This window comes from Leucoraja erinacea, chromosome 13 (assembly GCF_028641065.1).
Source record: "Leucoraja erinacea ecotype New England chromosome 13, Leri_hhj_1, whole genome shotgun sequence".
NCBI lineage: Eukaryota > Metazoa > Chordata > Chondrichthyes > Rajiformes > Rajidae > Leucoraja > Leucoraja erinaceus.
This window is the reverse complement of record NC_073389.1, coordinates 30,836,561-30,861,841: the sequence shown is the minus strand read 5'-3', so window position 1 is coordinate 30,861,841 and position 25,281 is coordinate 30,836,561. Positions and strand designations below refer to the sequence as shown.

General features: G+C 44.5%; 1 protein-coding gene across 2 annotated transcripts in view; it reads right to left on the bottom strand.

Annotated features, from left to right (window-relative positions):
* The window catches only part of dgkh (diacylglycerol kinase, eta), a 303,149-nt gene that overhangs the window by 12,139 nt on the left and 265,729 nt on the right, over window positions 1-25,281 (bottom strand). The window contains exons 28-30 of one of the 2 annotated variants that reach the window (XM_055644779.1): window positions 18,787-18,906; window positions 14,853-14,961; window positions 1,206-1,336 (exon numbers count right to left, since the gene is read on the bottom strand). In XM_055644779.1, coding sequence (XP_055500754.1) covers window positions 1,206-1,336; window positions 14,853-14,961; window positions 18,787-18,906 — 360 coding nt within the window. The remainder of the gene's footprint in view (window positions 1-1,205; window positions 1,337-14,852; window positions 14,962-18,786; window positions 18,907-25,281) is intronic. The other variant, XM_055644780.1, reaches the window with a different exon arrangement.

Genomic DNA, 25,281 nt, shown 5'->3' with positions numbered 1-25,281 from the left:
TGATGTTATATTTTGGGAGACCTTTACACTTGGAGAGAACATGACACAGAATATACCACAGAATAAACAGAAAAGGGAAATGGGCTCTGAAGCCACAAATGTGCACAGAATTTCTCTAACCCATGATCAACAGAACAACAACAGTTTTGGAGGAACCGTGTGAATGAAGTTCTGGTGCCTGCCTTCCATTTCATCAAGAGACATAGCTGAAGGTGAAGCATTCACAAGGAATGTGCTACGAGTAAGACACTACAATGAATATCAGGAGAACCAGGCAATGGCATTTTCTGTTCCTGCAGGTCTTTAAAATGTACACAGGTGTTTGATAGTTTGTAGAGACCTTTCCACCTTTGGTGGATGTTAATATGGGGTCACATGTGGAATATAATCACTAACAAATCCAGTGAAATGTTCAGGAGACACTGTCAGTGAATGGCAGGTGAAATTTACTATTGCAAGTATAGATCTAGGTTGGGATTAGATGAAGGGAGATTGCAAGACTTGTTTGGAGGATGCCATTGCACAGTTGGAACACAGGTTTCTCGATGTAAATTCAATTGAACTTTCCACAAATTGATTTAAACGGATTAATTGATATCTTTGGCTTCTATGGTGTACATTAAAGTTTTTGCCAACAATCTGAATCTAGATTGTGAAGCACTGTCTAATGTCATTGTGGGAAATGGCCCAACTCATTATATCCTGATGAATTTGTCCAGGAACCGTACCAGCGACTCCTGAGCATTCAGCCAGACCCAGCAAGTGAAGCGGACACAGTCAAGGGATGAGAGACTACAAAACAAAAGGAGAGTGAGAGGTAGGAAAAGCACATACAACAGGTAAAACACATTTATTTTTCTTCTATACTCTGATCAAAGGAAGATCACCGCAGGACATTTTGTTCATCTCTTACACATATATAATGTGGAGTAGAAAGAAAAGTACTTTCAGGTATGATGTATAAAATGCCTTGTGAAGAGGCATGATCAGCTGCTTAACATGCAAATATCAAAAATTAGTGACAATCAGTTTTGCTGAAATATGTTTGATCAGATGACGGAATACAGCAAGCCAAGCAAAGCACAGCATAGAATAGAAAGGGATGAATTGCAGGGGGTTGGGCAGGGCAGGGAAAGGAAGGTGTGATGGAGGAAAGGGCGCAAATGCAAGGGGAAAATGAGCACAATGGTCTTTAAAGGAAGTACCTTCAGATCACGCCTTTCCAGGTGCAATAGCTCAGAACCTCGGATGTCATGACGGATGAAGCGTTCTTTGTATTCTCCCAAGCTGAGCAGCTCCAGCCAAGAAGCAACTTCATCTGTGCCCCATTTCTGAACTACCAAAGTCAAGAGCAAAAGCCCCTTAATTCCTCCATGCTTCATAAGCAAAGGTTAAGCAAGAGTGGGAAAGAGCAGATGAGCTAGCAGTGCTGGCAAAGAGGGTGAGGACAATAACAGTTACATTCATCTTCCCCATCACTAGATCCCTCTTTCATGCAAACATTTGTTATTGTGTTTACCCTTTAAGCACAAGACATCCGTGGACTTCTGAAGACACATATCTGACAAGGTCATGTATGTAAAGCTGTAATCTGAAGCTGAATCCAGTAGTTTTATCAAATTATGAATGTCAGCCCCATTGGACAAGCCCAATAAGACATAGCGTACAGATAATTTGCGAGGCAAATCCTTTGAGAATTCTCAGCAGATCCTATCAGAATTAGCACAAAATTGAGGTTAGAACTCAGAACAACCTATGCTCTTGCTTAGTGTGGCTTTGCATTAGGAATCATTTGTCTCTTATTATGAAATTCTGGAATGTATGTTAGTTTTAGCGATAATCTGAAATTGCATTGGAACAGTGATGTAGCAAGTGTATGAGTCTCTTTCACCCCGAGATGCAAGCTTGTAATTCCTTCCCATTTAAAGGATCACTGACCATAAATAACATAAATATCTTAAGACACATTTTTTAAAACCAACAAGTGAGATGCTAAATGACCTATGGACCTATGTCAGCAAGATTTCATGTTCAGAACATGTAATTCTAGATCTGACAGACTCAGGTCACAGGCCCAGGTGTTTGCAGGAAATTCAGATATTCGAATCTTGTGAATCATTCATGATGTGCCTCTGGAAAGGCAGGAAGAAATAATAAAAACAGGCCAACATCTCTGTTACTGATACTCTTAACATGAAAATGTGGTCAAAGTTAGTGGAGAAAAGCTTGAACATTACTTTGGATCAGAGTCAGACACTGTTGAGATTCAGTACCGTGATGGACAAAACCAGCAAGGAATGGGAAAACAGACGATTGAAGGATTAAGATTGTGTAGGTGGGATCACGAAGATATAGTTTAAGTTAGTGAAGAAGACCCAAGACATCCAATTTTAATTTTAGTAAGACAATTTAAATGTTTTTGCACAACGATTGACTGTGGGGATAAAAGAGGATTTGGGTATTTAATTCTTCACGAATCACCATAAACTAGTGTGCAGGAACCAAAAAGCATCTTGCAGTCTCCAATTAGAAAGGACCCACATCTTGGCACCAATGGAAATGTTGGCACGAATATTCAAAATACCATTTTGATGAATAATCAGACTTACCAGAACAGAATCGCTACATTTTCTAAGGAAAATATCTAAAGTGCATGAAATCCAAAAAAAAGTACTCCAGTAGTTTAAGATGTAGGAAAAGGTCCAAAATGTCCAGACCCACCTTGCTATTATTGTCTAACTGAGGCACAATGTGTCACATAGTAAAAATCTCCTGAAATTATTGTTGTAAAGTCATCTGTTGCCATGAATTTCCACATGGCAATCAGAAGATATCTGATAAGGTTTTACACAAGAGATTACTGGCAAAAATTAGAATTCAAGCAATTGTCATTTGTGTTGGTAATTCAATTGAAAAGTAGAGACAGAGAATAGGGCGGTCACAGTGGCACAGCGGTAGAGTTGCTGCCTTACAGCGAATGCAGCGCCGGAGACCCGGGTTCGATCCCAACTGTGGGTGCTGTCTGTACGGAGTTTGTACGTTCTCCCCGTGACCTGCATGGGATTTCTCCGAGATCTTCGGTTTTCTCCCACACTCCAAAGACGTGCAGGTTTGTAGGTTAATTGGCTTGGTAAATGTAAAAATTGTCCCTGGTGGGTGAAGGATAGTTTTAACGTGTGGGGATCACTGGTTGGCGCAGACCCGGTAGACCTGTTTCCGCACTGTATCTCTAAACTAAACTAAAATAGGGTTAAAGAGAACATTCTCTGTTTGTGGGACTTGCCAACTGGTGTTCTGCAGGGATCTGCTCTACTGCCTTAATTTTTCACAATGTTTACTAAGGGTGTAGTGGAAGGAATAGAGTCAGAGAGTCATCAAGTTAAACAGCACAGAAGCAAGCTCATCAGTCCAACTCTTCCTTGCTGACCAAGATGTCCATCAGAGGCCGTCATATTTTCTTCTATTTGGTTCATATCCTTCTATGCCTTTTCCATCCAGGAAGCTGTGTAAATGTCTTTGAAACATTGGAAATTTGCATCTTTACTGGAGCGGAGGATGGCCAGCAGAGGTTTCCGACCGGACACAATTTTTTGAGGGACCCGAAGCAGCCCAACCCCAAGCAGCCCAGCGTCAGAGACCCGAGCCAGCCCAGCATCAGAGACCCAGCCCAGCCCAACGTCGGAGACCCAGCCCAGCCCAGCGTCGGAGACCCAGCCCAGCCCGGAAATGGAGATGTCGCCAAATGGATAGCGGAGACTCTGATCCCAGTGGAGAAGAACGACCAGCGCCCGCTGTGAGTCCGCATCACACCGCCAATTCCAGCCACTACCCCTCTGGTCCCCCTCGCTGGCTCCTCCCACCCTCCCCCGTGATACCCCCCTCTCGCGCCATGGCTCTTCCCCCGTCTTTTCTCTGAGCCTACTCCCCCCCCCCCCGCCCACAGACCCCTCTCCCCCACAACTCCCCTCACCCACACACCGCTCTCCCCCCCTCCCCTCGCCCATACACCCCCATCCCCCAGATCCCTCTGGGGAGTGTGTAGAGCAGAGGGATCTGGGAGTGCAGGTGCATGTTTCCTTGAAGGTTCGAGTCGCAGGTAGATAAGGTGGTCAAAAAGGCTTTTGGCACATTGGCCTTCATCAGCCAGAGTATAGAGTATAGAAGTTGAGAGATCATGTTGCAATTGTATAAGACTTCGGTGAGACTGCATTTAGAATATTGTGTTCAGTTCTGGGCACCATGTTATAGGAAAGATATTGTCACGCATGAAAGGGTTCACAGAAGATTTACGAGGATGTTGCCAGGACTAAACAGTGTGAGCTATAGGGAAAGGTTGAGTAGGCTGAGTCTCTATTCCTTGTAGAGCAGGAGGATGAGGGGTGATCTTATAGAGTTGTACAAAATCATGAGAGGAATAGATCTGGTAGATGCACAGAGTCTCTTGCCCAGAGTAGGGGAATCTAGGACTAGACGACATAGGTTCAAGGTGAAGGGGAAAAGATTTAATAGGTGGTTACTTTTTCACACAAAGGGTGGTGGGTGTATGGAACAAGCTGCCAGATGTAGTAGTTGAGTCTGGGACTACCCCAACGTTTAAGAAACCGTTAGACAGGTACATGGATAGGACAGGTTTGGAGGGATATGGAACAAGTGCAGGCAGGTGGGACTAGTGTAGCTGGGACGGTGGGACCTGCTGGTCAGTGTGGGCAAGTTGGGCCGAAGGGCCTGTTTCCACACTGTATCACTCTATGACTGTTTGACTGTATCAGGCAGTTATATTTTGCAACATTCTTGCATTGTACTTGTTGAAGACTGACTGCGATGAATACAGATGAACACCAGTTCCAAAAAAATAAGAAAGCATTGTTTTACTGATGACAAACATGTGATGTGTGAAAGTCCCTGGCTGGAGAAAGTGAGACTGGGGAGTTTTCAAATTTGCGCAAGTGGCAAAACTGAAAGCATTGCTGGAACAAAAACGAGATCAGCACACACCAAAGCTCCTAAAACAAGATGGCAGTAATGGGATAGGTTGGAAATCTCAGGAAATAAGGTAAAACGCACAAAGTATTTAGTAGTGTTTGGATGTGTTCTTCAGGATACATTTCAAAGTTGAAAGTTCAGTTGCCATTTGGAGATTACACTGAGCGCTTGCCTAAGAAATGTAGCAAGGCTCAATGTAGCAATATTAGTAGGGGCAATTCCAACTGGATACCATCTCACGAGAGCAGCCAGAGATGGGATGCCTGATGGTCACATTTACAAGAAACAGGAGGTGCTGTTACTGATGTCAGGAAGACCACACAACTTCCACCTGTCCACTAAAGCAACCTGCTCTTATGGTAAAATTAAACGTCCAATGTCAGTCATGACGCATGGAAACAGGCCCTTCGGCTCATCATATTTATAGCAACCTTAGGGCACCCATTTTCTCCCCCCCCCCCCCATTCCTAGCAACTCCCTCAAATCTCCTTCCAGCCACCCTCATCGGGAGCATTTACAGTAGCCAATTACCATATCAAACAGTTTACATGGGAGAAAACCAGAGCACCTGAAGAAAACAGGAATAATGTGTGATTTCCACAAAGACAGAACCCAGGGTCAGGATTGAACTGGTTACAGGAGCTGTGATGCAGCAACACTAACTAACATGCCATTGTGCCACCTAATGCCTTTGGCATCAATGTGAGGAAATGAACAAAAGGTACCCAAAATAGAGAATTTCAGTCCACAATTTACCTGGAGGAAAATTCAGCAAATTCCCCGCAAAGAAGAGTTCTGAATACATTGACATTGAGGAATCCATGGGATGACATCTAGTTGTTGAAAAGGGTGAATATTTGCGCCAGTTTTTGCAAAGATCTGGACTGTAGGAAAAGGCTCAGAGATCTGAAAGATCCTGATAACCCAGTGGCTGCAGTACCCGCGGACCAGATTGAACGATGAAGGAAGTGGAATATGGGTATTTCACTTCTTGGGAGCATTTGCAGTGAAATATCAAGACACATGTTCAAAGAGCAGGAAGACAAAAGTCAGTGTGAAGACACAGGAGCAAGAGAGGAATCTGTATCAGGAACTGTGAGAGGGGCGATCTTTTGGCAGTATTCATCTGAGATATCAGAATGGTACTTCTCAAGAAGCTCCTTATAGAATCTGTTCAAGAAGGAACTGCAGATGCTGGAAGATCGAAGGTACACAAAATTGCTGGAGAAACTCAGCGGGTGCAGTAGCATCTATGGAGCGAAGAAAATAGGCGACGTTTCGGGCCAAAACCCTTCTTCAGACCCTTCTTATAGAATCTGTTGAGATTGGTACTGCTGTAGATTTGGGAGGAACAACAGCAGCAACAGATTAGCAAGAGATACCACTGATTGGCTCTAGCCCAAGTGTGAGGAGAGGGGTGAAAACAGTTGAAAACTGAGGAATTGGCTGTGTAAATTGGTAAATCAGGCAATTTATCAGTCAATTTAAGCAGGACAGCTCTTTGCGAGCGGCAGTGAGTGAAGTGCCCTGTGAGAAAAGTGTGAGTCTTTGGCTCGAGAGTCTTCGGAGAGGAGGCTGAGGAGAGGAGACCACGCAATACGCTTGAGAGGGAGACGAAAGAAGGAGATGTCAGGCAAGCTGATTCAGTGCGATGCTTGCAGTATGTGGGAGGTCAAGGACACCGCTGGTGCCTCTGGCTGCTACAAATGCGAAAAATGCATCCAGGTAGAGCTCCTGAAGGGCCGTGTTGGGGAACTGGAGAAGCAAGTGGATGACCTCCGGTTCGTACAAGAAACGGAGTCGTTCCTCGACAAGTCCTACAGTAAGATTGTTACACCTAAGGTACTGGAAGAGAGAAGGTGGGAGACAGTGAGAAAGGGAGGGAAGCATGGAATGCCAACGTCCCCGGGTGATGTACCTCTTGTAAACAGGTTCATCCGCTTAGAAGCTGTTGGGACAGAAGACGTGAGCGGCGGACTGGCCTGTGATGCGAATAGGGCTGTTGAGCCAAAACCAAAAAGGCCTAAGGCAGGCAAGGCCATTGTAGTGGGAGACTCCATCGTGAGAGGTACGGACAGGGGTTTCTGCGGCAACAGACGGGATGCGAGGATGGTGTGCTGCCTTCCCGGTGCCAGGATCCAGGATGTCACGGACAGAGTGCAGAAAATCCTCAAGGGCGAAGGTGAACATCCGGAAGTGGTAGTGCATGTCGGCACAAACGATGTCGGAAAGAAGGGGATGAATATTCTGCAACGTGACTTTAGAGAGCTCGGAAAAATGTTGAAAAGCAGGACCTCCAGGGTTGTTATCTCCGGTTTGCTTCCAGTTCCCCGTGCTGGCGAGAGCAGGAACAGGGAGATACGGGACCTGAACGTGTGGCTGAGGATCTGGTGCACGGGGCAGGGATTTAGATTCTTAGATCACTGGGATCTGTTTTGGGGTAAGGGGGAACTGTACAAAAGGGACGGATTGCATCTTAACAGGTGTGGGACCAGCATTCTGGCAGGCAGGTTTGCCACTGCTACACGGGTGGCTTTAAACTGAATAAGGGGGGTGGGGTGTTGAATGGGACAGTGGAGGATGGAGTTAAAGGGAAAGGGTTTCTTAAATGTGTGAGCGTAGAGACCGAAGGGTGTAAAATGAGGGTAGAAGAAATAGGTAGCAAGGTGAAAAGTAAAAGTGGCAGGCAGACAAAACCAGGGCAAAAATCAAAAAGGGCCACTTTTCAACATAATTGTGTAAGGGGTAAGAGTGTTGTAAAAACAAGCCTGAAGGCTTTGTGTCTCAATGCAAGGAGCATTCGTAATAAGGTGGATGAGTTGAATGTGCAGATAGCTATTAATGACTATGATATAGTTGGGATCACGGAGACATGGCTCCAGGGTGACCAAGGCTGGGAGCTGAACATCCAGGGATATTCAATATTCAGGAGGGATAGACAGAAAGGAAAAGGAGGTGGGGTAGCGTTACTGATTAGAGAGGGGATTAATGCAATGGAAAGGAAGGACATTAGTTTGGAGGATGTGGAATCGGTATGGGTAGAGCTGCACAACACTAAGGGGCAGAAAACGCTGGTGGGTGTTGTGTACAGGCCACCTAACAGTAGTAGTGAAGTTGGAGATGGTATCAAACAGGAAATTAGAAATGCGTGCGACAAAGGCAAAAGGGTTATAATGGGTGACTTCAATCTACATATAGATTGGGTGAATCAAATTGGCAGGGGTGCTGAGGAAGAGGATTTCTTGGAATGTATGCGGGATAGTTATCTAAATCAACATGTAGAGGAACCAACGAGAGAGCAGGCTATTTTAGACTGGGTATTGAGTAATGAGGAAGGGTTAGTTAGCAATCTTGTTGTACGTGCCCCCTTGGGCAAGAGTGACCATAATATGGTTGAGTTCTTCATTAGGATGGAGAGTGACATTGTTAATTCAGAAACAATGGTTCTGAACTTAAAGAAAGGTAACTTTGAGGGTATGAGACGTGAATTGGCCAAGATTGACTGGCAATTAATTCTAAAAGGGTTGACGGTGGATATGCAATGGAAGACATTTAAAGACTGCATGGATGAACTACAAAAATTGTTCATCCCAGTTTGGCAAAAGAATAAATCAGGGAAGGTAGTACATCCATGGATAACAAGGGAAATCAGGGATAGTATCAAAGCGAAGGATGATGCGTACAAATTAGCCAGAAAAAGCAGCATACCGGAGGACTGGGAGAAATTCAAAGACCAGCAGAGGAGGACAAAGGGCTTAATTAGGAAAGGAAAATAGATTATGAAAGAAAACTGGCAGGGAACATAAAAACTGACTGCAAAAGTTTTTATAGATATATGAAAAGAAAGAGATTAGTTAAAACAAATGTAGGTCCCTTGCAGTCAGAAACAGGGGAGTTGATCATGGGGAACAAGGATATGGCGGACCAATTGAATAACTACTTTGGTTCCGTCTTCACTAAGGAAGACATAAATAATTTGCCGGAAATAGCAGGGGACCGCGGGTCAAAGGAGTTGGAGGAATTGAGTGAAATCCAGGTTAGCCGGGAAGTGGTGTTGGGTAAATTGAATGGATTAAAGGCCGATAAATCCCCAGGGCCAGATAGGCTGCATCCCAGAGTACTTAAGGAAGTAGCTCCAGAAATAGTGGATGCATTAGTAATAATCTTTCAAAACTCTTTAGATTCTGGAGTAGTTCCTGAAGATTGGCGGGTAGCAAACGTAACCCCACTTTTTAAGAAGGGAGGGAGAGAGAAAATGGGGAATTACAGACCAGTTAGTCTAACATCGGTAGTGGGGAAACTGCTAGAGTCAGTTATCAAAGATGGGATAGCAGCACATTTGGAAAGTGGTGAAATCATTGGACAAAGTCAGCATGGATTTACGAAAGGTAAATCATGTCTGACGAATCTTATAGAATTTTTCGAGGATGTAACTAGTAGCGTGGATAGGGGAGAACCAGTGGATGTGGTGTATCTGGACTTCCAGAAGGCTTTCGACAAGGTCCCACATAAGAGATTAGTATACAAACTTAAAGCACAAGGCATTGGGGGTTCAGTATTGATGTGGATAGAGAACTGGCTGGCAAACAGGAAGCAAAGAGTAGGAGTAAACGGGTCCTTTTCACAATGGCAGGCAGTGACTAGTGGGGTACCCCAAGGCTCAGTACTGGGACCCCAGCTATTTACAATATATATTAATGATCTGGATGAGGGAATTGAAGGCAATATCTCCAAGTTTGCGGATGACACTAAGCTGGGGGGCAGTGTTAGCTGTGAGGAGGATGCTAGGAGACTGCAAGGTGACTTGGATAGGCTGGGTGAGTGGGCAAATGTTTGGCAGATGCAGTATAATGTGGATAAATGTGAGGTTATCCATTTTGGTGGCAAAAACAGGAAAGCAGACTATTATCTGAATGGTGGTCGATTGGGAAAGGGGGAGATGCAGCGAGACCTGGGTGTCATGGTACACCAGTCATTGAAGGTAGGCATGCAGGTGCAGCAGGCAGTAAAGAAAGCTAATGGTATGTTAGCTTTCATTGCAAAAGGATTTGAGTATAGGAGCAGAGAGGTTCTACTGCAGTTGTACAGGGTCTTGGTGAGACCACACCTGGAGTATTGCGTACAGTTTTGGTCTCCAAATCTGAGGAAGGACATTATTGCCATAGAGGGAGTGCAGAGACGGTTCACCAGACTGATTCCTGGGATGTCAGGACTGTCTTATGAAGAAAGACTGGATAGACTTGGTTTATACTCTCTAGAATTTAGAAGATTGAGAGGGGATCTTATAGAAACTTACAAAATTCTTAAGGGGTTGGACAGGCTAGATGCAGGAAGATTGTTCCCGATGTTAGGGAAGTCCAGGACAAGGGGTCACAGCTTAAGGATAAAGGGGAAATCCTTTAAAACCGAGATGAGAAGAACTTTTTTCACACAGAGAGTGGTGAATCTCTGGAACTCTCTGCCACAGAGGGTAGTTGAGGCCACTTCATTGGCTATATTTAAGAGGGAGTTAGATGTGGCCCTTGTGGCTAAGGGGATCAGGGGGTATGGAGAGAAGGCAGGTACGGGATACTGAGTTGGATGATCAGCCATGATCATATTGAATGGCGGTGCAGGCTCGAAGGGCCGAATGGCCTACTCCTGCACCTAATTTCTATGTTTCTATGTTTCTATGGAGACAGGAACCAACAGGGTAATCCCTGGGAGTGGCTGTTTCAGCTAAATTTGAGCCTTCAGAGTTGAGGGCTGGGAACGATGTGGAGAGCAGCATCTATAGCAAGGTCGACCGAGATCATGTATATAACTCAAAGCAAGATCACTATAAGTGCCAGGGTTAGAATTAGGTATCTGCTTCATGGTGTGTGGTCAATGTTGGAATGATCCTCTGCAATCCAATTGTTGTGAATGACATAGTCAACTGGATGAAAAAGGACAAATTGACAGAAATGATGCGTGGCATCAAGGTGACAAGCAGTGGAATCACTTCAATGGGACCAGAGCTGTTTCAACACAGATACTGTCTGCTCAAGGTGTCATTAACAAACATGGCTGAATCAGCTTCCAGGGTTTTTGGGAAAGGGTCAGAGGAGAAGACTGAGTGAAGTATATGAGAGGGAGAATGCAATGAATTCAGGAAGTTCAGGGTGTTTCAGAAGTAGTGTAGGATGAGATCAAAGCACAAATGCACTGGCTGGACAGAATTCTCCAAGAATGTCCGAAGAGACAGGAATGCTTGCGCACATATCATTCTATATATAACCAACGTAGATCAAGAACACAATCTACTTGAAAATCCATAGGAAGAAGGAATGTTGGGCAAAAAGGGTTGCCACGGGAAGGTCTCCCAGGAATAACAATCCAAATAGGTAACTGTTTGATAGATGGGTATAAGTTCCTGAATGTAACTACATTAAAAACATTTGAATGGTATCTCTGTGTTTCCAAATTATATGTATTAACTTAGTAGTCAATATAAGACTCCAGTGTAAGAATGTTTACCTTTTTCTACACTATTGTTCATTATGTTTAAAGAGGATGCCCTGTGATGTCAGTCTATTAGCTTAGAAAACCATCTTAAGTGGAATGCTACTGGCTTCAGACACTGCATCCTGTAAGACTGTTGTATCTTGCATGTGCTGAGTTGAAGACCAACTGCCAGGAATAAAGATTGTGTTTACTGGGAGACACGAGACTGCAGATGCTGTAATCTTGAGCAAACTGCTGGAGTAACTCAGCAGATCAGGCAGCATCAATGGAGGGAAATGGACAGGTGACATTTCAGTCCAATATGAAGAAGGGTTCTGACCAGAAACATTGACATTCCATGTCCCCCCACAGATGCTGCCAGACGATGAAGGGTACAGAATGGACAGAGGCACAGTGTAATTTCACACTGTGAAATTCAGTTGGTGAAATTTGCACAATATAGTTTAGTTTAGAGATACAGCGCGGAAACAGGCGCTTCGGACAAACGGGTCCGCGCCAACCAGTGATCCCCGCATATTAACACGAGGAACAATTTTTACATTTACCAAGCCAATTAACCTACATACCTGTACATCTTTGGAGTGTGGGAGGAAACCGAAGATCTCGGAGAAAACCCACGCAGGTCATGGGGAGAACGTACAAACTCTGTACAGACAGCACCCGTAGTCGGGATCGAACCTGGGTCTCCGCCGCCGCATTCGCTGTAAGGCAGCAACTCTAACACTGCGTCACTGTGCTGTCCTATACAGTATATTCCTGGTCTACCAGGAAGCAGGTAGGATATCATATCCGGACCAAAATTATCCAGGAGCAAGAGTAGCTCTTCAAGTGATTTTTCGAATCCTTCCAACACAGTAAATAAAATCAGGACATTGCTTCATTGATCTTGGCAAACTGCTGATCAGATGCCTCATGTGCTTTGATCTGGAAGCTATCAGGTTACATGGCCAAATCCTGCATTCTCCAAGTCAACTCCCTGTAAAGTATATTGGATATTACCTCTCGCAAGATTGTAAACTGCCTCCCAATATATTCAATACAACTTCATTAGTAGCATGAATTATGAACTACTTAAGGATACCCACCCTGCAAGTATTTTTAAAAGCCAAATGGCATTTGTCACAATGTCATGGCAGGCATTTTTGGACTATTCACCTTCCACAATAACAGACTATCCAATGGAATATATTAGTGGCACCTTTATATGGCACCTTTCAAATTGCAATATTATTGAATTTCATGTAAGAAGCGTAACCCAGTTATGAAGCAGAGCTACAGTATTGAGACTGTACCTGGAATATTCTGTACAGTTTAGAACTTAATTAGAAAGGGAAATATTTGCCAGGGAAGGAGTACAGTGAAGATTTATGTGCTTGGTTCCAGAGATGGTACGTTTGCTTTATATGGAGATTGTGGCTTGGGACAGTGTTCATGAGAGTTTGGTAGAATGGGGGGAGATCTCATTTTAACTCTTACAGACCTCGGCTGGGTGGGTGCAGGCAGCATATTTCCTTTGGCTGAGGTGATAGAACCAATGGCCACAGTCTCAAATTAAGGAACAGGTCATTTAGAACTGTGGTTAGGAAACATTTCTTCATGTTGAGAGTGGTGCATTCGTGAAGTGCTCTATCCCCGATGCTTGGTCATTGAGTTCATTCCAAATATGGACCTGGAAAGTCAGTGAATCAAGGGATATGGGGATAGTGTTGAAAAAAAGTGATGCTGAGGTAGATGATTAGCCAAAATCTTAGAGAATGACAAAAGTTTCAAACGACTAAATGGCCTCTTCCTCCTCCTAAAATATTTGTTAAAAGCTGATTCCCCAGCAGTGATTCATGCCGTTTCTTCTTCTAGCACAATACAATTTCAGCACCAAATTTCAAAAAAAGTGCCGTAAGAAGGATTGGCCTAAACCAGGGTTCGGCAACCTTGTTCTGCATAGGGGCCGGGACGCATGTCTGTGTACACTGTACACATGGATCACGCCCCGGATGGCAGGCATCAAATCACGTGTTCACAGAAGGTAGACAAAAACGCTGGAAAAACTCAGCGGGTGAGGCAGCTTCATGCAATCCGTGCATGTCTCTCCCGCTGAGTTTCTCCAGATTTTTGTCTACCTTCAATTTTTCCAGCATCTGCAGTTCTTCCTTAAACGTTTTCACAGAAGGTGCGTGGCCGTGCCGGTGGCTTTGTGCAGGATGTGGTACAGCCAGAGCTCGGCCGCGAGCTCGGGGTGGGCGCTCGGCGGGCCGGATGATTAAGGGGAAAAAAATCCGCCTGCGGGCCGGATGATTTCGGGTCACGGGCCGCATTCGGTCGTAGGTCGCTGACCCCTGGCCTAAACGATGCACATTTCACAAATTGTGTACATTTGCATATCACATGCACAGAAATGGTAGTGGTTTTTTGAATGCTGTGCTTTATCTGATGAAAGCACCACATATGTGGTAGTACAGAGATTTAAATGTTTAGTACAGGAATATTTTGCACGCTATGACAAAAATTTCTAGCCCAAAGTGTTTTGCCAGGAAAATCCTTCATCATTTTTTTTGTTTTACAATGTTGATTTAAGTTGCAAAACTATCATAGTCCAATTGGAATGACCCCAAAAGAGGTAATTACAGACTTAATTAAGTTTACCAACTTATGGAAATCTATATTAAAAAGTGAAAATAAAAAACTGCAGATGGTTTAAAATCTAAAAGAAAAACAGAAAATGCTGGAAATAATCAGCAAGTCAGGCTGCAGCAGTGGGAAGACAAAATTAATATTTCAGTTTGATGACCTTTATTAGAATTGGGAAGGAGACAAAAGAAGCTTGTTAAGCTGTCCTCCCTGCAACCCACGGATGCAGATTGACCCGTCAAGTATTTCCAGCATTCTCTGTTTTTCTTTTAGACTCCCAGTTTATGGTTTTCATTGAAATGGGCATAACTGCAATATCAGTAACTATGCCATACACAAGGCAAGGTAACCAGAAGTTCTCTTGGCAGTTAGATTTCACATTCAGGTTTTATAGAAGATAAAGTTTGAAACATCTTCCTGTTGTATTCGCCTCATGATCTAAGGATCACATGCTGGTTATTGCAATGCTACTGTTTGGACTCAATGGCCATATCCCTCATCAGGTTTTCCAGTGTGGTGTAAAATCATGTGGGGCACATTGTCTATTATGCTGGGTTCAGGAGGCTGGTCACACTGTCTGCTGGGAAAGCTGACCACTGAGTCACCACTGTTGTACATTTTTCAATTTCAACCCTGAAATACCCATACATTTTGATAACCAATAAAAGTTCCAATGCCAATAGAGCCTGTGATTAGAAAACACTTTCTACTGTTAAAGTGACAAACATAATCAATAGACAAGATATGCAATGCCTTACCTGGTTGAGGGGCCGCCTTATGCCTTTGGGTTTTTTCTTTCTTAAACTTTGGCACAATTCGGAACATAGCACTTCGACTGTTTCTTTTGGCAAATTCCAATGAATGGTCCTGTTAAAATTTAGATCACAAGCTAGATTTCTTATAATTTGAATGCTTCATGACGCGTGAAGTCTTTACATTCTGGCTTGCCAACACTAGATGGCAGAGCATTTTTCCGATGACTTGTTTTAATTCAAAACACTATGTGCTGGAGTAACTCCGCGGGTTAGGCAGCATCTGTGGAGGGAATGGACAGATGAACTTTTGGATCAGGTCCCTTCAGGGATTCCAGCATCTGCAGTTTCTTTTGTCTCCAAACTGTTTTCATTGTTGCCAATAGATCACAGAATGGTTATATTACAAAAGGAGACATAAGAAACTGGTGATGCTGGAATCTTGAGTAAAAACAAACCGCTAGAGGAACTCAACACGTCAGGCAGCATCTTTTGAGGGAATGCTCGGGTGATGTTTTGGGTTGGGACTCTTCTTCAGACATTACAGAAGGAGGCAGTGTTTTATAAAAGTTGATAAAGACCGACTGGATTTAATTCTCCGAACTAAATCCAGCGGAGGATTTTGATCCACAACATTACCCATTCCTTCGCTCCAGAGATGCTGCCTGTACTGCTGAGTTACTCCAGCATTTTGCATCTGTGCCGGTTCTTGTTGGGTCAGAAATCAGGCAAGAAGGTTCTCCTGAACATACTTCAAGAACTCCTCGCCTTTGCTGCTTATTTGTTGTTACTATCCCAGTCTTCCTTCAGCTATCCTACGGTCACTACTTTATGATTTCTCCGCGTCTCTGCAATTTCCCTGCAAATTTGCATTTCAATAACCTTCTCTCCAGACAGTAGCCAAATAATAGATCAAGTTGTATAAATTGCAGCTCCACTGTTTCCTAATTCTACACAGATAAGGGCCTGTCCCAATGCGGCAACCTAATTGGCAAGTTTAGAAGAGTTTGCCCTCGACTCGTACTCGCAGCATGGTCGACACGAGGTCCTAGGAGGTCTTTGTAACTCTCCTTCATGCTCGAGAGTAGTCCATGCGTACTCGAGGCCTCACTTAGGTCGCACCGTTTTTTTCAGCATGCTGAAAAATGCCCGTGAGTGAAAAAAGGTTGCCATGGAAAAAAATCAATATTTTTTTTACTCGTAGGTTTAGCCGAAGTAGGTTGGCATGTTATTCGTAGGTAATCAAAGGCAATCAAAGGTAATCGAGGGTAGTCAAAGGTAGTCGTAGATAGTCTTCAACAAGGTAGTCGAAGGAGGTCGTCTTCACTCTCCACTATTCGGTGTCCAATTTTCCCGATGCTAGTCGAAGCTAGTCTTCAACATGGTCGAAAGAGGTCGAAGGAGGTCGAAAGAGGTCTTCTACATAGTCGAAGGAGATCTTCAACATGACACTTTTTCATACTCTCCTAAACTCATCTACACTCGTAAATTAGGTCCCCGCAGTGGGACAGGCCCTTTAATCTGTCCTTAATATTCTTACCAGCAATGCAATATTTTCCTGAATCAAATCTACCATTCCCATAGTGGATGGAAGTCATTGAACTCAGGAGTTGACCTATTTATGTTGGCATAGACTAATCATGTCATGAGCAGCCTTTGCTCCCTCCAATTTAACATGACTAAAAAAAAGCTTCATAGTGCAGCGCTGATGAATGCAGAATTCCCACATTTACTTCTAATCAACCAGGACAGGACAGTGGCATTGTTAGTAGAGCCATTGTCTCACAGCACCAGAGACATGCGTTTAATCCTGACTTCCGTCATTGGCCGTGTGAAGTTTGCATGTTCTTGCTGTGAATGTGTTTAGATTTATTCTCACATCCCAAAGAGTGTGAGTTGATTGATTAATTGGCTGCTGTAAATTATCACTAGTGTGCAGGAAGGTGGTAGAATCTGGGGAGAATTGAAGAGGGGAGAATGGAAATATGGGATTAATATAAGGTTACTGCAAAATGAAGGATTGATGGACAGTAAAGACTCAGTGGGCTGAAAAGTCTGTTTCTGTTCTGTATAACCGTAGCTCTCTCCCTAATCAGGTTCTTCTAACAATAGGGTAGAACGCACATTAATTTTACTACTGCCATGTAGACTTCACAGTCAATGACTGACTTGGAAAAAAACAAGATCAATTTTCCACTGTGATGTGCCTCATCCCAAGGGAAAAGCAGAGTGTAAAATGGATACTACATCTAATCTCTTGCTCCTTTGTACTGCCCTGGGATTCTGAGAGTGGAGACGAACAATGAAACCTGGCAAAGTCCATAGCAAATAGACATGGAAAAGCCCTTCCATAGTGTTAGAGGGTTGAAGCAACTGTCCCCACTGGACCATTTTCCTTGTAGAGACTCCTGGATAAGTCACCATTTGGAAGTTTGCCCATTGAGAGGGCCTTATACCTTGCACATGGTACCTCTCTGACTGAGGAACATGCACAGGCTGGGTACCATCTACTGCGCCAAAAAGGGTTCTTTTTTCCCTTGAGTGCAGTGTGAAGAGATTGCATTTCAGAAGTATTTACTGTGCCAACAATCTCCCAGGGCATGTGGCCCAGACAATTCCTAGAGCAGCAACAGCCTATCTCCAAACCTTGCTTCCAGATGCAAATCTGCATCATCTGGGCTATTTGAAACTGACCCATGGGATGTCGATCAATTCAGGTGGAGGATGGAAGAGGCAGCAAAGATTAATTAGCACTGAGTTGTTAGCTTTGCCCAACGTTTGCTCAACTTGTTTAAAATAATATCTCAGATTGATACACTTTTTACTGTAAAACAATGTTCCTCATTTCATTTCTCATGTATTCTCTCAAAAGACAGCCTTCTTCTAAGTCTCTCCTTACTGCTTTGAATGGAGCAAGAATCAAACTGCTTGAGGAACTCAGCAGGGCAGGGAAAATCTATGAAGGGAAAAGAACGGATAACGTTTCAGGGTGCGACCCTTCTCCTCCTCTCTGCTTTGAATTAAGTTTTTGGATCAACGAAGAGTGCCTTGGGATTGGAGAGATTTGGGTTCAAGGAGTTTCGGCTAATAGAGCATGTGCCTGGCCGAGGTGCATTTGATGCTAATGTTGAAACACTAGCAGGGCACTGTAATAACTAGGAAGCTCATCAAGTATCTGGAATTGGCTAAGTATAGAAGCCTGATTTTTGAGGGATTAATTTCTGCTAATATTGTATAATCACACAGATTATACATTAGCCACACATTACACATAGATTATCTTATCACATTACTCACAGTATTTCACCTTATCAGAGAAATTCCTTTATTCACTTATTGTCTTCCCCACTTCTCTAATACCTAATCTAATTTATTTCCTCTTTTCCCCAGTTCTGATGAATGGCCCTAGACTTGAAACATCAACGGTTTCTCTTTCCATGGGTACTGTCTAATTCTGAGACCGAGTCTTTCCAGGATTTTCTGTTTCAATGTAACACCTCATTCAAAATTTGGAACCTGACAGAGTAGCACTTCCCGAGCATTACTATGAAACATCATTCTGGATTTAATCTTTGGACTTGAGTCCACTGTCTTCTTACACAGGATTATAATTCATGCCAGCTAAGGAACAAATGATGCAACAAGTAATTGGACTCAGGAACTTGTAACCCTCAGATTGTTCTTTTGTCAAGGTTTCTTGCTACGAGTGGGTACAGATAATGCTTTGATGAACTGGAGGCAGCAATTGCTACTCTAAATACTTTCACTTGCGATACCAAAAGTCACACGAGGGGCTGCTGCTCTCTTCTTCACCTGAACACCCTTTTACTAAAATGGGATCCCTAATATCTGCCTATCCCTTCAACGTGTCATCTCATGTGATATAAAAACATTACCGGATTCAGGAACCATTGCAAACAGTAACAGTGCCTCTTTATACCTCTTCAGCTGTTGGCTGCAGCACATGGTAAAGCCATGGAATTTCTGCAAGTTTTTGCAGTTCAATGTCCACAAGATTCAACGCTGTAGACAACTGCTCTTCCTGAGGCGAGTCGAGTTGCTGTTAGAAGTGCAAAGTGAAAAGGCAATTAGTACCTGAAATCATGACGGAAAATACAGCCACTAGTTAAATGCGCACAATGTCTTTAATTAATTAATTAATTATGGAAGGCTCAACAATAATGCATCATGTATGCAAGGTATCATAGAATGCCTGGAAAAAATAGGATGGTCACAAATTTTTATGCCTGAGGTTTGGAATACATGTAGCTGAAGGACGAAGAGGCCTCTGGTTTATCATAACTTTTCTAGCCAAAACAAAACAGACCCACCCTCGTCTCTATCTCCCAGTTCCATTATGGTGTGGGCTCCACTCCCACTTCCAGTTGCTCACCAGCAATACTTCTTCCCACCATGCCATGTTGAGCTCCACCCACAAAACCCAATATGTTTGCTCCCTCTTTTGCATTGTGCATGTCTCTTTGGTCAAATTAATTGTGTTGGAGCCATTAAACTTAAGTAAGTTTATTATAGTCATGTCTAGTTACCTTTAATTATTATCTGCCCGTGTTAATGTGGGCGGGATTTAATACGTAGTCTGGGGCGTGTTTTTGGTTAGAGGATTCTGGCGCAGACACTCAGATGATTAGTTTCAGTTTGATGTCGGGCATGGATTGAAACAGTTTTCTACCATAACCATGAGCATGGTCGGGACATATATATGTTGTCAGATGATGTACTTCTACAAGAAGAAGTATTTATGATTTATATGACATGAATGGAAGGACGATTAAGAACAGAAAGTTATGAGTTATCTCATTGTTTTGTATTACTACAATAAAGAAGCTATTAATCACGAGACTACTTCTGGTAGATTCATCTTTGCTGTTTCAAATGTGTCGTGGAGTGCGTGAGACTACTTTCCTAATCATACCCGACAAATTAGTGGCTATCGAAATTGAATTTGAGAAGTTGTAAAAACCGCCGCTACAAATTGTTTTCCTTCCTCTCACAGGTTGAGGGGTTGTTAAATGGTTGCCATTTCTTTTATTCCTGGCCATAAAGTTCCAATTGCCTCAGGACATCCAGCACCAAACCAGGACAGGCTCAAAAGAGGCTGAGTGGTGGAATAGTGCCCACTCCCCACAGCCCACTCCCCACTTCCCACAGAATGTTGAGAAACAGATTTTTGGCGATGCCTCTCTCTGGCACTGGTGGCCCAATCGTTGATCAGCATCATCATTAGCAGAATCACGTGGGATTTATTGCAAGGTGTGTGGATTTACACATTTTCAGATGATCCCAACGCAGTTTGCTGGATCTCAAACAATGATGAAATTAAATACAGGAAGGAGAAAGAAAGCTTAGCAGCATGGTCAAAACAACAACTCTCTCTCAAAGGTACACAAAAAAGCTGGAGAAACTCAGCGGGTGCAGCAGCATATATGGAGCGAAGGAAAAGGGCAACGTTTCGGGCTGAAACCCTTCTTCAGAATAACAGCATCTGCAGTTCCTTCTTAAACTCTCTCTCAATGTCAGCAAGATGAATGAGCTGGTCATTAACTTCAGGACACAGGGTAGAATACATGCCCAAGTGTGTCTCAATGGAGCAGAAGAGGGAACGGTGGAAGGCATCAAGTTCCTAGGTGTAAACATCACCAATAATTTGGCCTAATCCAATTACCTTGATGCTACAACCATGAAAGCATACTGAATAATCCAAGATGGCGGCGCGCACAGTCGCAGCGGCCCCTCGGGAGATAGTCGGAGCTTTTAAAAGTGAGTGTTGTGTGTCTTGTCCAGTCTGTCCAAGATATATGTACTGCAGGAACATGCTCCTAAACATCGGGGCAAACCACGGTAGTAGTAAAGGCGCGTTTTGGTGCGATTTAGACCAAATACGCCGCTATGGACTTCTACTACCGGCTGCGAGGCCGAACATATCGGCCGCAGATATGACTACGACCGGAGAGAGGAGGCGAGAGAGGAGAGAGAGGAGGAGGAGGAGACGCAAGCGGTGTGAGAGGAGGCAGAAACGGGGTAAAAGAGCAGGCTCTTACGTGAGGCGGAGACGGGGGAAAAGAGCAGGCATTCACGCTAGGCTAACAGCCAACCCCACCCGACCTGCAGTGCCCTCGCTTCTCCTCTCTAATGTCCGCTCCCTGGACAACAAACTCGACGAACTGCGTCTTCTCAGGACAACATACAAGGATATACGAAACTGCTGTGTGTTTGTTTTCACTGAATCATGGCTCCACGGCAATATACCGGACACGGCAATACAGCTGGAGGGAATGACATCATTCCGTGCGGACAGAGAGGCAGCTAGCTCTGGTAAGAGCCGAGGTGGAGGCCTGTGCTTGTACATAAACAAGGACTGGTGTGTGAACGCTACGATAGCCGGGAAACACTGCTCTCCGCTGATAGAATTCCTCATCGTGAAATGTCGGCCTTTCTATCTGCCGAGGGAATTCTCCGTTGTTTTTGTTGTGGCTGTATATGTTGCACCAAGTGCAAATGTAAATTCTAAGGCCAACGAAGCACTGGGAGCCCTGCATGACGCCGTCAGTGAGTTCCAGACCAAACATCCTGATAGCTTCATTGTGGTGGCCGGGGATTTTAATCACACCAGCCTTAAGACTGTGCTCCCAAAATTCAAGCAATATGTGGATTTTGAGACCAGGGGAGAGAACATCTTGGACTTGGTTTACACCAACACCCCAGAGGCTTACAAGGCAGCCCCACGCCCTCACCTGGGCCACTCGGACCACATTTCAGTGTTTTTAACCCCAGCCTACATACCTCTGCAAAAACAAGTCAGAGCGGAGAGAAAACACACCAGGGTCTGGCCAGAGGGAGCAGCCTCAGCACTGCAGGATTGCTTCCTGCACACTGACTGGGATGTGTTCAGGACAGCAGCATCCTATGATGACCTCATCAACATCGAGGAGTACGCAGAGACTGTAACCAGCTACATTGCCAAGTGCACTGAGGATGTCACCATCATGAAAACTTTCACTGCACGTGGAAACGAAAAGCCATGGATGACAGCAGAGGTGCGCTCGCTGCTGAGGGCTCGTGATGCAGCCTACAGAGCCGGTAACACAGCCGCTCTCCGATCCACCAGGACTGCACTGGGAAAAGGAATCAGGGCAGCGAAACGTGCCTTCGCGGGGAAAATCCAGGGACACCTCTGCGACACAGGAGACACCAGGAGGATGTGGAAGGGAATCGAAACACTGACGGGGTACAAGGCAAGGCAGCAGGTAACCGACACGGACACTTCTCTCCCAGATAAACTAAACAACTTCTTTGCACGTTTTGATGCAGCAAACACCACACCCAAGAGGAGAGCCAGCCCCTGCCTACAAACCGACCAGCCAGTCCTGACCATAGACACAATGGACACACGGAGAATCCTGTCTAAGGTCAACCCGTGGAAAGCAGTCGGACCCGACAACATCCCAGGACGTGTGCTAAAGGAATGTGCTGAGGAGTTAGCAGATGTGCTAACAGACATCTTTAACATCTCCCTTAGTCAGGCCATTGTCCCCACATGCCTCAAAACTTCCACGATAATCCCCATAGCGAAGAAACCAGTGGTTGCCTGCCTAAATGACTACCGCCCTGTCGCCCTGACCCCAATAATAATGAAGTGTTTTGAACGCCTGGTGAAACCCCACATTACTGCCAGCCTCCCCTCATCGTTAGACCCCCTACAGTTTGCCTATCGCCCCAACCGCTCTACAGAGGATGCCATCTCTACCACGCTGCACACAGTAATCGCGCATCTGGAACACAAGAACACATACGCCAGAATCCTGTACATTGACTTCAGCTCAGCGTTTAATACCATCATCCCACAGAGACTTGTGGAGAAACTAACCCTGCTGGGCCTCAACACCACCCTGTGTCACTGGATCTTGGACTTTCTGACAGAGAGACCGCAGTCAGTCCGTGTTGGCAAGAACACTTCAGGCTCGATCACGCTGAGCACCGGCTCCCCTCAAGGCTGTGTGCTCAGCCCGCTGTTGTTCACACTGCTCACACATGACTGTGCTGCCAGATTCAGGGACAATAAAATCATAAAGTTCGCGGACGACACTACAGTGGTGGGACTCATCAGTGGAGATGACGAAACAATGTACAGGGAGGAAGTAGAACAACTGGTGGACTGGTGCGGCAAAAATAACCTGGAATTGAATGTCGACAAAACTAAGGAGATGGTTGTCGACTTCAGGAGGGCGCAGCCAGAGCATACACCGCTCAACATTAGTGGCACTGCAGTGGAGAGAGTGGAGAGCATAAAGTTCCTCGGTGTGCAGATAACGGACAGCCTCACCTGGTCCAGGAACACCACTGGGACCGTCATCCGGGCCCATCAGCTACTGCACTTCCTGAGGAAACTAAAACAGGCCTCACTCCCCACCAACATCCTCAGGACTTTCTACAGGGGCACGGTGGAGTCTGTACTCACATACTGCATAAATACGTGGTACTGCACCTGCAACTGCTCGGACAGGAAGGCTCTGCAGAGGGTAGTGAGGGGAGCAGAGAGGATCATTGGCGTCTCCCTACCCTCGGTACAAGAACTGTTCCAGAGCCGCTGTCTGAAGAAAGCACAGAGAATTGCCAAGGACAAACTGCACCCCCTCCACACACACCTGGATCTCTTGCCATCAGGCAAGAGATATCGAAGCATCAAAGCCCGGACTACGAGGCTGCTAAACAGCTTCCTACCACAGGCTGTGAGGCTGCTAAACAGTCACTCTGCACTCACAGTCACTTGACTTGACTCTGCGGCTGGCACGGACACTTTAATAACTGGCACTGGCCACTCAAATCAGCGGCCCCGGACATTTTTTATGATTGGTTTACTGTATTTTAACATTGTGTTTTTTTTTACCTGCTTTTAACTATTTATACTGTTCCATCAGGGACTGGATTGTTTTTTTTAGTGTTATTATGTGTGAAGTGTTTTTAAATTTCATGTGCGAGGCTCCGCTATTCACTGGGAAACGTCTTTTCATTTTGCACTGTACTTGTTGCTTGCAAGATGACAATAAAGGTTGATTGATTGATTGATTGATTGACGCCTCTACTTCCTTAGAACACTAAAAAAAATCTCTAATTTCTACAGATGCACTGGTATGATTTGCAAAGCAAGGTTTCGCACTGTCTCGGTACTCAAGACAATAACAAACCAATACCAGTTCCAAATTCTATATTAATCCCATTTTTTTCTCTCCACATTCCCATCAATTGCCTTGGATTTGATCACTCACCCATACACGTGGCAAATTAAAACGGCCAATCAACCTACCAACCACAAGCCTTTGGTATATGAGAGGAACCCAGAGCCCCTGGAGCCAACCAATATGTTCCCAGGAAGAATATACAAAATCTTTGCATGGACAGCACCCGAGGACAGGATTGAACCTGGGTCCCTGGCTCTGTGAGGCAGTGGCTTGACTAGGTGTGCAGTTTCAGTGTGTCCAATACCATAACCTTATAGAACATGATGGCGTATTCCTTATATCTGCAGTGACTTTTACCTTTGGTTGTCAAAATGGACTTTTCTCAAGAAACTTTCCCAAATGCTTACTAAAGTTTTTTTTTGTCTTTCTGAATGCATGTGGAGCCTAAGGTATGGACAATTGGACTGCAAATGCAGGCAGCAATTAAAGTATCTATGTTTAGACTGCCTTGCATTTCTTATTTAATGATCTGTTCTGGTTCAAAGAAATGTGCACAGTTATGTTGTTTCTTTGACACATGAATCCGATGTCAGCCGTTTGGGTTGGCAACTACAGACGTTTGTCAAAAAGATGGGGAAGGAACTGAAAGGCATGTTAGATGACTTTTCGTTTAAGAAGGAACTGCAGATGCTGGTAAATCGAAGGTAGACAAAAATGCTGGACGAACTCAGCGGGTGAGGCAACATCTATGGAGCGAAGGAAATAGGCAACGTTTCAGGTCGAAACCCTTCTTCAGATTGATGAGTGGGTGGAGAGGGGGGGGATGGGAGGAAGAAAGGAAGAGGTGGAGCCAGAGGGCTGAGGGAGAGCTGAGAAGGGGAGGAGAAAGTAAGGACTACCTGAAATTGGAGAAGTCAATGTTCATACCGCTGGGGTGCAAACTGCCCAAGTGAAATATGAGGTGCTGCTCCTCCAATTTACGGTGGTCCTCACACTGGCCATGGAGGAGATGACTTTTCCTTCTTTTAAGAGTTCTGAGCCTCTATGCATACATAAGTGAGAGGGAAAAGATTCAAAGACGACTTGTGAAGCAACTTTTCCCAGAGTGTGGTGGTGGAATGAGATGCCTGAGAAAGCTGTAGAGGTGGGTACAATTACAATGTTTAAAAGACACTTGGACAGGTACATAAATAGTAAACGTTTATAGGGATGTGGGCCAAATGGGAATGGCAAATGGG